Consider the following 12,587-nt stretch of genomic DNA (forward strand, 5'->3'; position numbering starts at 1 on the left):
ATTGGCCTAAAATTGGAAACAACAGAAGGATCAAGCTTAGGTTTCTTTAAAAGAGGTTGTACGATTGCATGTTTAAAAATCAATGGGAAAGTACCATTTGCTAAGGAGCTATTTATAATTAATAAAATACTGGGCCCTAGAGTGCCAATGACCTCTTTGAGAAATTTAGTAGGAATAAAATCAAGGCTGCATGTGGCTGATTTCATGTGTCCTAATCAAGTTCTTACCTTGGTAACCTCTGCCCACCCAACCACCTGCCCCCTTGACCCCATCCCGTCTCACATTCTCCAGTCTATTGCTCCTTACCTTCTTCCCTTTCTCACCCATCTTATTAACACCTCCCTCTCAACCGGCTGTTTCCCTAACTCTCTGAAGGAGGCAAGAGTCAACCCTCTCCTGAAGAAACCCACTCTCGACCCATCTGAAGTCAATAACTACAGACCTGTCTCTCTCCTCCCCTTCCTTTCCAAAACTCTAGAGCGAGCTATCTTTAACCAAGTCTCCTCCTTTCTCCACAGTAACAACCTTCTAGACCCCCACCAGTCTGGATTCAAGGCAGGCCACTCAACAGAGACTGCCCTCCTTGCTGTCTCTGAGCAGCTTCACACTGCTAGAGCAGCCTCTCTCTCCTCTGTCCTTATCCTTCTAGACCTTTCCGCTGCCTTTGACACAGTGAACCACCAGATCCTCATGTCCTCCCTCCAGGACCTGGGTATCTCAGGCACCGCACTCTCACTCTTCTCATCCTCATCACCGACCGCTCTTACCGGGTAACCTGGAGAGGATCTGTGTCTGAGCCTTGTCCTCTGACTATTGGGGTCCCTCAGGGCTCAGTCCTTGGTCCTCTTCTCTTCTCTCTGTACACCAACTCTCTTGGCTCTGTCATTCGCTCGCATGGCTTCACCTACCACAGCTATGCTGACAACACCCAACTGATCCTCTCGTTTCCCCAATCCGAAACACAGGTAGCAGCACGAATCTCTGCCTGTCTGACCGACATCTCTCAGTGGATGTCCGCACACCACCTGAAAATTAACCCGGACAAGACTGAACTTCTCCTCCTTCCAGGAAAAGGCTCTCCCACCCACGACCTGACTATTAACTTCAACAACTCAGTGCTGGCTCCGACTCTGACTGCCAGGAACCTCGGTGTGACACTCGACAGTCAACTCTCCCTGACTGCCAACATTACCGCAATAACACGCTCCTGTAGGTACATGCTGTACAACATCAGGAGAATACAACCTCTTCTCACTCAGAAGGCGGCACAGGTTCTGGTCCAGGCTCTGGTCATCTCACGGCTAGACTATTGCAACTCCCTCCTGGCAGGTCTACCTGCTAATGCCATTCGACCTCTACAGCTCATCCAGAATGCAGCTACTCGACTGGTCTTCAACCTCCCGAAATTTACCCACACTACTCCGCGACCTTCACTGGTTACCGGTGGCCGCCCGCATCCGCTTCAAAACATTGGTAAACCGTACATCCCAGCTCGTTCACTTCGCTCGGCTTCTGTCAATCGGCTTGTAGCTCCTTCACTTCGAGCTAAACACTCAACAAAATCACGACTGTTTGCTGTGCTGGCTCCTCATTGGTGGAACGAGCTTCCCATTGACATCAGGACAGCAGAAAGTCTCTACATCTTCCGTCGCAAACTAAAAACACATCTTTTTCGACTATACCTTGAATAGGGAAGGTAGAGCCGTAGTAGCACTCTAGTAGCACTTAAATGTCCCTTACCGTTAGCACTTTGTAGTTTAGCACTTTAGTAGCACTTAAATGGCACTTACGGATAGTACTCTGTAGTTTAAGAAATTGAAGAAATTGTACTTTCTTGTTGTTCTGAGTCTGGACTCATGGTTTAATGCACTTATTGTAAGTCGCTTTGGATAAAAGCGTCAGCTCAATGACATGTAATGTAATGTGTGATATAAGTTGGGATAAAAAGGGCAATGATACAGGCTGAAAATGAAAAATAGTTTTGAATGTCCCTACTGGCATGTAAAACTTGGGTTGGGGGGGTAATTTGTTGTCTTATTTAATTTACCTTATTATTAAAATAATGTAAAAACTTCTCACACATCTCTTGTGAGGCATCAATAAAATGACAAGGGGATGGGTTTATGACCTTGTCTATGACCTTGAATAAGACTCTGGGGTTTGAATGATTGTTTAGAATTAAATTGGAGAAGAAAGAGGTTTTTGATTCTTTAACTGCCTTTTGATAGTTATTCATTGCCTCTTTCCAAATATTATAAAATATGTGGAGGGCAGTTTTTCCCCCATTTTCTTTCCTTTCTCCAACAGTCAAATGGCTATCTATAAACCAATAGCTATCTATAAACCAATGGCTATCCATATACCAATGGCTATTCATAAACAAACGTCTATCTATCAACAAACAGCAATCCATAAACAAATAGATATCCATAAACAAACAGCTATCTGTCAACAAACAGCTATCCAAAAACAAATAGATATCAATAAACCAATGGGTGAAATCATGATGACTATGTCCACTTTTATATGCTTGCAGCAGAGCAGCGTCACCAAGTGTTGGAAATGCCATCGCAGGCCACTAAAGAAATTCATATATTAAATGAACAGTATTAAATGATTTAAACAAAGGTTTTTCTCGACATATGGGGTAAGTCACACAGCATACTCATGTGTAAGGTGATGTTGTAGCAGTACTCCCTCCTCCTTTACAAAGCAAACCCCTCTGATGATTAACCACCTACAGGCCAGTGAGATGGGCTGATCTGTAAGCGCAAGGAGCACTGGAGGCTGTCCTGTGGACACACAGTGAGGGGATGCTGAGTCTGGGCATGTCCAAACCCCCCTTGCCTGCACATTCCACAGAGCTCTCTGACAGACGAGACGCCATGTGCATTGACATGTGTGAACACACACATGCAAACCCACAAAGAGTTATGATAAGTAAAATGCATATTCCAACCAACCGCAACCACAACACCGTGCAGACACTCTCACACACAAACACAACCACACACACACACACACACGAACAAACCCATTAACAACTTCCACTTACTAAAAGCACATCTGGAAGACACATTCCAAGCAGACACTTGCAATGTCTTACACTGAAAATCACACAGCGCCTGAGGACGTATAAACACACACACACACAGCAGGAGTTGGCTACCATAAGCACCTGTTGCCTGAAAAACATTAGAAGCTGGAGTCTATTAAAAGGGACAGTGCATCCCAAATTTTACTGACAGTACTTAATAAATTTTTAAGGGGAAAGAACAGTGCAGCGGGACAACCAGTATTCCGTTTTTTTTCTTTCTGGTAGTTTCATGGTATATTATATTGTTTTTTGCATGACTGGGCCTTTTACATAGATGTATGGTCGGTATTCTACAGTCTGGAGTACATTTATTTGTATTATCCGAACCGCTTATCTTATTTAGGGTTGCGGGGCACTGGAGCCGATCCCAGCTGACATTGGGACAAGGCAGGGTTGACCCTGGACAGGTCACCAGTCTATCGCAGGGCTTATATAGAAAGACAACCATTCACACCAAAGTTTATTGTGGAAAAGAGTAAAAAAGAAATTTAAAAAAAGAACTTAAAAATAAACGAGTTAGATATGCCACAAATGCAATTCAACGTTGCTTTTTTGGCATTAAAGTAAAAAGAGATTGTTTCATGGATTGTGGAAATCTGGATCGTGGTCCATGCCTACTACTAATTATTCATACATTTCTGTCATATTCATCGAATATGTAATACTCAATACTGTAATGCTGTTCATCTGTACTCATGACATCTATTGCTTCTGTCCATCCAGGGAGAGGGATCCTCCTCTGTTGCTCTCCTGAAGGTTTCTTCACTTTTTTGCCTGTGATTTTGGGCTATACAAAATAAACTGAATTGAATATAGTTGGACGAGCACTATAAACTGACCACAGGTCTGTTGTAGTAGAAAAGTGGGCGTCTGAACGTCGGCGTTGTTGGTATGTCGGGATAGCAGTTAGAAGTATTTTTATTGTAGTGGTATTATTGCCCCGGCAAGATAATTGTTCCCTTGAATCCAGTGTTTTAATCCCGGATCTTCTCGACCGTGTCCTTCACAGGTGGATTAGTTGCGTCTCTAATGTCCCTCCACCGCTGCTTTTCCTGTCATGCAGTGCCTCAGGCCAATGTTTGACCTTTGACTTTGCCGTTTCACTGACGGCCTCGAACCCAACGACTGTAATCACACTCTTCGTCTTCCAACATGTTTTGTGCTGAGGGGACGGACGGCGCTGATGTCAGCACAACTAGCAACAACAGTGGCTATGCCGGAACCATAACCATAACCATAACCAAAAGAACGTAGGAATGTGCAGTGGGGACAGAGCCTTTCCAAACTGTTAACTGACTGTTATGCAAATAGATGTCAGCTATAACACTACCCGGCATGCCGTTTGGCGGTGTCATTTCATAATTGAACACTCATTAGGTTGACAAATTGCTTACGTGTCACATGTGTGCCATGGTGTTTCCTACTTTTAAAGCTGTTGTGGGTTATTAATTAATTAATGCGCTTATATTATTGGCCATAAGGCTCTCCACAACCATTATCCAGGATGGCAGTATTTGAAAATGAATATCATAAGGGGAATTATAACCAGTATACCATATGAAACACTTACTTTACGCTTGGCGGATGTATTGCTGGAGAAACAAGGATGTGCATCGTCAAAGTTGGTGCCATCTGTTCATTATTGCTAGTTTTGCAAAGGTAAATTATAACTTCATAATGATGTGTAAGATCATGTAATCTCATAAAATATAGTGTTGGTGAGAAACTTGAATAAATCCAGTAGTTTGAAGACGTTTTCACAACAACATAAATAGATGAATTATGAGCTGTTTACACTAGCTCTACGCAGGTCAAATACATAATTACTTCTGTTGACAAGATTGGTTTTAATCCATGAAAAATACCATATTTATGTCCTAATCCTTTTAAAAACACTATAGCTTACTGTAACTAAAATTCAAAGTATAACATTTAGAATTTCTGATGGTTTACCGACTTCAGAGCGGTTAAACAAATTTTGGGGACAGTGAAAAAAACAAAGATTCTCTTCAGCCTTGAAGACTAGCTGCCACAACAAAACAACATAAAGATATGTGTCTGACAATATGGATCACCAATGATTATATATTAGTATTGGCGACAAAAAGACGTGATCGTTGATCTCTAAAAGTTAGCTATCCGATCCGAGCCGTAGGTTTTATGATCCATTGCACTCCTCTGCAGTAAAACAACACACTGAATCCAGCTGGCATCTCCAAACATTCGTCTGCTCTTTGGTCAGTGGTGCTCCCTGTTCTCCATCACTCAGAAGGTGGACTCACTCACTAAAATGCTGTTCACTGTCTCGGTCCAACTTCAAGACAAGCAGCTAAGAAACTAGATGTAATTAATGCAGCATTGTTCCTTTATTGAACATCTAGAGCAGAGGTCACTAATAGGGAGACCACGGTCCAGGGTCGGACCTAGACGCTGTTGAACACAGACCTAAAACCGGAGCGCTTCTATTTGACCGACACAGCCTTTCGTTCAGTGGTCCAGCAAACACACTGACCAATTACATGCATTGTACATGACATCACATGATGCTACTCTGCCAATCAAATATCAATGTATTCAGATAAGCTTTCTGGCTCAAGTGAGATTTACACACATGGGAGAAAGACCAGAGACCGAATAGAAGAAGTGATTTCACAATTGAACAGCGGCTCCAGAGCCTTGAACCCAGAATGGAGACTCTAATAAGTTCATAATGTAACCTGTAGCTCCACTACGAGACAAACGTACCCACTCACATCTGAAATGAAGGCACAGAAAATAAATCTAAGGGCACAATATGATCAGAATCACAACACATTCATTCACTGTCCAACAATGATGTCAACAGAGAGGAGAATAGAGCTGAAACAAGTGGTTTAATACCCACAGAGTCCATGCACACAAATGTATCTTTTTAGAAGATGAATTTAATATATTATCATGGCTTTTATGGATTACATCACTTCACACTTTGATGAACTGAATGTAAACCATCAGTGCAAAGACAATTCAGTTAAATACATTTTTGTAAAATTAAGTACTTTATTTTACGAGTCACATCTTTCAAAAAGCTTTCTGTTATGTATTATATTTTTTAATCCAGCCCTTCTTTTTCTTTTATGCATTATTTATAATTCATCCAGTTCAATTTAAAATTTGACAATAAATATTGTTGAGATATTATTCAATTGAATTTTCAGTCAGTTGTTGAGTATACAGACGGTGATTCAACTGCTAGGCTACTATACAGTATATTAAATATTATAGCTATTATATAAGTTAAACATTAGTATAATGTTCCACACCTCTGCATCAAGAGGGATTATAATTGAATGCCCATGTTATAGAGTAAGATTTAGATGGTTGGCAGCCTGTGAATTCTGCACTCGGACAAACTATGAAGACAAAAGAGAGCACTTACTGTTAATATATATATATACATCTATATACACACACATCTTATTTAACAGATGATTTCATGGTTTGGTCCACTGGTATCGTTGCACCTTTTTGTCTAATTGTTAATGTGGTCGAGGATGAATTTAATCGAGAAATATATTTTTCTTCTTCTAAGAACCATCCACCAGTTAAAAGTCAGGCAGCTTCATCAACTTGTACAAATGCGATATTTTGAGAAGCTGTCTCACTCACTGTTGATGCTGAATCCTACATCTGTAAATAACCCCCATGCTTGTGAGGCCGGGACGTGCAGGGCTGCCTCGAAGGAAGTCGGGTGACGTCGTAAGGAGAGCCACAAAGTCTGCGTAGGGAGGACCGTCACTCAAGACACCAATGTTCGTGTTCCATTTGAAACCAAAAGTTGTACTTACATTATTTACGTAATTTACGTACTTGGCTATGTGAGTTACGGAACAGTTAGTTTACAAAACAAACACACTTATTTCACTGGTGTTGCTGCAGGTGAATTTGAGAAAAATTTGAAAATGTATTCTTTGGCAGGACAGCCTACAGACCATTGCATGAGGAGTAACTGGCGTTACTAAAGTAGAACTCATTCACATTTTCAAATCGGAGATGGCAGACTTTTTTTCTTCAGAACCAGATATATTTGGGGAATATTTAAAAGATAAAAATCTGTAAACTCAGATGCCCAAGGAATAACAATCTTAGATCAGGACTGCATTTAGACCTTTCAGATTTATTTTCCTTCATACTTTCTCTGTAATGGTTTTGGCTCCGCGGTTCATTGGAACGGATCCAGTGTCTTCAGGGCCTGACAGCTCCAGGCACGTCAGGAGAGCCTGCACTGATGTCCTGCCATATTCTGATCTATTATGGAAGAATGGCTTGGCAGCAAGACAACTCAAGTACTACCTGTGTGTGAGTGTGAGTGTGAGTGTGAGTGTGAGTGTGAGTGTGAGTGTGAGTGTGTGTGTGTGTGTGTGTGTGTGTGTTCATGGGCTCAGGGCAGAGTTGGATTTGGGCTAATTAGGTGGAAACACTTTTCACAGTGTGTATAATGCCTGTTAATGTGCATTACAACCTGTATGTATTCAGCGAAAGCTTTCACTCATCAGCCATGACTGGACAGTGTCTTTTTATTTTTGGGCACGCACGCACGCACATGCATCATGCTCACAGGGAAAGACTGGTCTGTCCATATCAGACCTGCATATAACTGAGTGTGTGTGTGCGTTTGTGTGTGTGCATGATTGTGTCTGTGTGCAAGTGTGTGTGTGTGTGTGTGTGTGTGCGTGTGTGCGTGTAGTCACTGGGTCAGTAAGTCATGGGACCGCTCTGAGCTTTGCGCCCTGCTGGACTGCAGTACCAGGATGTGACAGGGCTGGGAGGGGCAACTCTTAGCCCCCTGACCTCCTCTAATCTCCCATGTCACCCAAAGGCCCTCTCCTGACTCTCCCTCCAATCTAGTACACACCTCCCACTGCCTTCTCTCACTCTGCTGATTCACACAAGGTGTGTCCTCCCCTCTGAAGATGGAATCCCAACTCGACTCCAGACGACAGAAGAATGAACCTTTACACACAAATGCAATTTAGTGTTAATTGCAGGGTAAGTTGGTCTACTCAAAATAGCCTCATTTAGCAAGTCAGTGCTCACACAAAGTTTTAAGAACTGATTGCATGTCCATGTTTTCAACACAGCAAATATTGGAATGTCGGTCGTCACATTGGCCAAACCATACAATTTTAATCGATACCGATTCCAATACCTGTTCCTCTTATTGATCCAATTCTTTTTTTCAATTCCTGATCAATTGCAAATTGTTGGGTGAAATAGAATACACTCAAAGTCGGTATATAGTGGTTATTCACTCAAATAAATATAATATAAATGATTGTATTTCTATTTAAATATTGACTGATGAAAAAAGGAGCAATGTCTCCCTTTACCAGAGAATGAAGTGTCTTTCCTTCTGTGTTTGTTGTCATACAAGCTTCTGCTCTCTTTGTTCACATAGCTGGCCGACCGCGTGCCTTTTAGTGCATGTGGGTGCACGTGAATGTGCCCCCTGGTTTAGCACACAGCCTCCACTCTGCACTGCTCTCACGCGGCGGCTACAGCTGACCCCCAGTTCCCCCCCAGGTAAACACTGTTAGCGCTCTAACAGTGCTCACAGTGTTTCCCTGGGGGAGGCAATCAAATGTTGAGAGGCAATCAAAATGCTCCCAATCTGGGAGCTTGCACCTTTAAGTGGGCAGTTCACACGCAGTAAGAGTCACCATATTTGATCATGAATAAAACTCAAGGCTCTGACTCGCGACATTCACTTCAGTGGGTGTGTTCCGTTCCTCGAACAGAACATTTGTTGGACGGGTCTTCCAAACCCCCGAAGGTTTTGAATGCCAGTAATTATGTCACGGTTCACATTTACTAAATGGAATGGATCTTGTTCCCCTTCCGTCAAGCCTTTAGGCTCCCATCCATCTGCTTCAAACACAAGTGGGCGCTGGAGATGAGGGACCACCTCTCACCCAGCATTCCACAGCTGGCAGGCCACACCGGCCTCAACAATCGCTCCCCCTGTTAACATCGGATTTAGATCTGTCACATGCGAGGGAGGGTCTTCTTCCCCGGGGGGCTCAAACCCAGCTGCCGGAGGAACCGGGTTCACAAGAGAGGGTAAACTCTGGGAAGTAACACACGTCAGGTCAGACAAGAAGAGTTTCCCTCTCTGTCATTGTAGAGGACGGAGTGAATGAAGATCAAGGATTTCCAAGCTGACCTCCCCAAATTTTCCAGAAAAGGAATATTACAAAACTAATCTTTGTTCAAATCCTTACTTCCATTTCTTGAGGCACTGACAGTCAGGTTTGAGCGGTTTAAGTGTCAGACAGACAACAGTTGCAGATGTAGTTAGAAATGCAACAACATTGGCTGCCTTTGGCCAAAGGCTACACTAATTTGTTTAGAGGCTCAGATCAGCACCTGTCTAAACAGAAGAATGTGGAAAGTAAGACAGAATGAAGGCAGGAGGGGTGCAGGGGGGCGGGGGGGGGCAACTTTTGTTGTACTGTCCCTGCAGGGTCCCATGACCTGATGGATCACCATGAGGAAGAGCCAGGTCTGTTCATTCCTCCTTCGCCGTCCTCACTCTGAAGATACCCATAGTCATTGAAGCTGTTCTTCTTTTATCTTTTCTCAATAATTGCCTGATTTATAGCGTCTCAAATAGGCCCAGAAAAACATCAGGAACATCGCCGACGGCGCCGCACCCTGTGGTTTGGTTGGAAGGGTCGTCTCGGTCATGGGGAGACGACCGAGAGTCAGACTCAAGCGGGCGACTGTGCTGGTGAAAGGTTGATCCCGACCAGGCCTTCACGGTGCTCACTTTGAGAAGCATGTTCAGAGAGCTGTGTCTGGGCGGTCTGAGAATATTACGGTCGGGCTGCCTAATAATAATCTGAGGACTCTCTGGTCATTTTATATCCAAAATGCTCCCTCACTGCAGATATAAGAGTGTCGGTTCCATTACGTTTACAATGTAACATGATCAGAGAGCTGAGACTAGAATAACATCCATATAAATTATATTTAACTGAATATTGTCTCCTGTGATAAAGATATGTTGGTGGCCCACACATGCTGCTTGTACACTGGCGAATGTTCTGCACACGTTACGTGTGTGTATGATTACATTTTGATTGTTTTAACTATAAAATATTCATTTTGGTACTGGCTTCAACAATCCAGTACTAATTGTGACCTCACACCAGAAAGCTGTTACGAGCTACAAGTCACTAGTGAGCTCATGTACAGAACGTCAAACAGCAGGAAATACACTTTGACTTTTAAAATGGCCGCTTCAAACACCAGCATTTTGGATCGACCCTGCGGTCGTCGACCCGTTTGATCGCCGCCACCAGTGTTTTGGTTTAACGAGGGACCGTGTTAACTAGTGACCTATCAGCCTAATGCTGACCAGTTAACACGGTCATCACTATTTAAACTGAAACTCTACTGTCGTAGAACTCGGGTTCTGCTGTTCTTCCATTCTCCACTGATTATGCCAAGAGAACATGCAACAAGCAGACATGATGATGATGATGATGATGATGGCAACAGTGTGCTTGCTGACTCGCTCAGCTGGGGGAAAAAAACACCACTTCAGTTGCTACAGGTGCATACATATTTTATAATTTAAAAAAGGGTTATAAAGTGTGTATAGTCTTCCTTACGCCTCTTTTGTTCATAAACTCATTCATTTAAATGTAAAACTCCCCCCCCCCCCCCCCTAATATCTGTTTTGTTGTTTTTGTATGGATAAGTTATTGTCTGTTCACTTTCTAAAATGTGGACCCTTTATAGAAGTATTCATACATTACGAGAATGTTGAATATACATTTATGTTGAACGCTAAAAAAAATACAGCGCATCACTCTCTCTCTCACACTCTCTCACACGCATGCATGCACACGCACGCACACACACACACATGCACACACACTCACACACAGCAAGAGAGAGAGGCTTCCACTATGCAATCAGTGCCGCTCTCTCACCTGCAGTAATCACACTGGACTTTCAAACATGATCAAGTGACCGCGTGCTATAAACAAACACAACACAGTTCTTCTCTGATCAGAACATTAGAGTGATGCGCAGCTGAGTCGCGTGATCCTGATTACCAATCAATCAATCCAGCTATATTAAGTCCAGAGGTGACGTGTACAAAGGACCATTCCCAGTCCGGACCCCTCCGGATACTGCTTTTCCGCCCATGGAGGCCAGGGGAGACGCACATATTCACATGTGCTGATCAACTGCGATGTGAACGGCTCTGGTGTCACCGGACAACAGCCCAGAGAACCGGATCTGTACTGTGTTGCACTGGGTTCACCTGTCAGAAAAGAGTTGTACTTTGAAGAGCTCCTCCACAGGATTCAACCGCACATCCCACGTACCTTCAAAGTCGGACAGAATCCCTTCGAGGTGGTCATTGACGGAAAGTTCCGACATCCTGCCCGCGTCAGAAACGAAGCCGACCTCTGAAGAAACACGGGCTCCCGATCGAGAAGAGGGACAATCGTGCGTGAATGAGCAGCGACCGACCGAGCTGCTGTTGCTGCGCCCCTGCTGTACTCTGCGTGTGTGCTGGGTGTCCGAATCCGGTCTGGGAGCGGGGTGGGGGTAGTGGGCGGAGCCGCATGCAACACCTGGAATGGAATCCTCCCTTGTCCCCGCGGTCTGTCCCCCTCCTCTTGCCAAAGGCGTCAGATGGACCGATAAAGGTTCAGTCTGTCCTCCTCCCCCTGTCATAGGTGTCAGATGGACCGATACATTTTCAATTCAGTTTATTTTGTATAGCCCAATATCGCAAATTACAAGGGCTTTACAATCTGTACACATACGACATCCCTGTCCCAGGACCTCACATCGGAGAGCAACAGAGGAAGATCTCTCTCCCCGGATGGACAGATGCAATAGATGTCATGTGTACAGAATGAACAGCAAACAGAGTTACATAAACACATTACATGAATATGACAATGTATGAATGGAACTCCAATCCTTGTCAAGGTTGTCCACTCCTTTGTTTTTGTTATAGTCGCGAATAATTGTGGGCTTTTTGTCACTTCCTGATGACACAGCTGCATCTTTGTGAAGAGTAGAATAAGTAGCACATTCCGTTTTTTTTGTGGACAATATGTGGTGGTGTCTGCCATGTGCCCACTACGGTAAGTTTCCTCCTGAGAAGTTCTTGTCCACAGTAATAGCTGGTAAAAAAAATGGTCACAAGTGATACTGTGACCCTGCAGTCCAGTAGTCATATCGAGGACCACATGTTTTCCTTGGTTTTTCTCAGGGAGAATGGTGATGGGGGCAAGATCTTGCTCTGGTATCTCTGTTGTCAAATCTGAGGACTCTTGATGTCATTTGAAAGGTCTGAAGTGACATTGTTGCCCCGGAAATATTTCTGCCTGCGTCCCAGAGACTATCAGTGGCCTCATTGCAGGATATGTACACTCCAGCAATAAAAAGAACACCAATATAAGCATCCAGGTATTCCTCA

At 43.6% G+C, this 12,587-nt stretch overlaps 1 protein-coding gene across 1 annotated transcript in view; it reads right to left on the reverse strand.

The window, feature by feature from the left end:
* The window catches only part of sept12 (septin 12), a 66,553-nt gene extending 54,960 nt beyond the window's left edge, over positions 1-11,593 (reverse strand). The window contains exon 1 of the mRNA XM_034540427.1: positions 11,479-11,593. Within this exon, the coding sequence (XP_034396318.1) occupies positions 11,479-11,533 (55 nt within the window). The 5' untranslated portion in view covers positions 11,534-11,593. The remainder of the gene's footprint in view (positions 1-11,478) is intronic.
* Between the last annotated feature and the right edge of the window lie 994 nt (positions 11,594-12,587).

Source organism: Cyclopterus lumpus, chromosome 8 (assembly GCF_009769545.1).
Source record: "Cyclopterus lumpus isolate fCycLum1 chromosome 8, fCycLum1.pri, whole genome shotgun sequence".
Taxonomy (NCBI): Eukaryota; Metazoa; Chordata; class Actinopteri; order Perciformes; family Cyclopteridae; genus Cyclopterus; species Cyclopterus lumpus.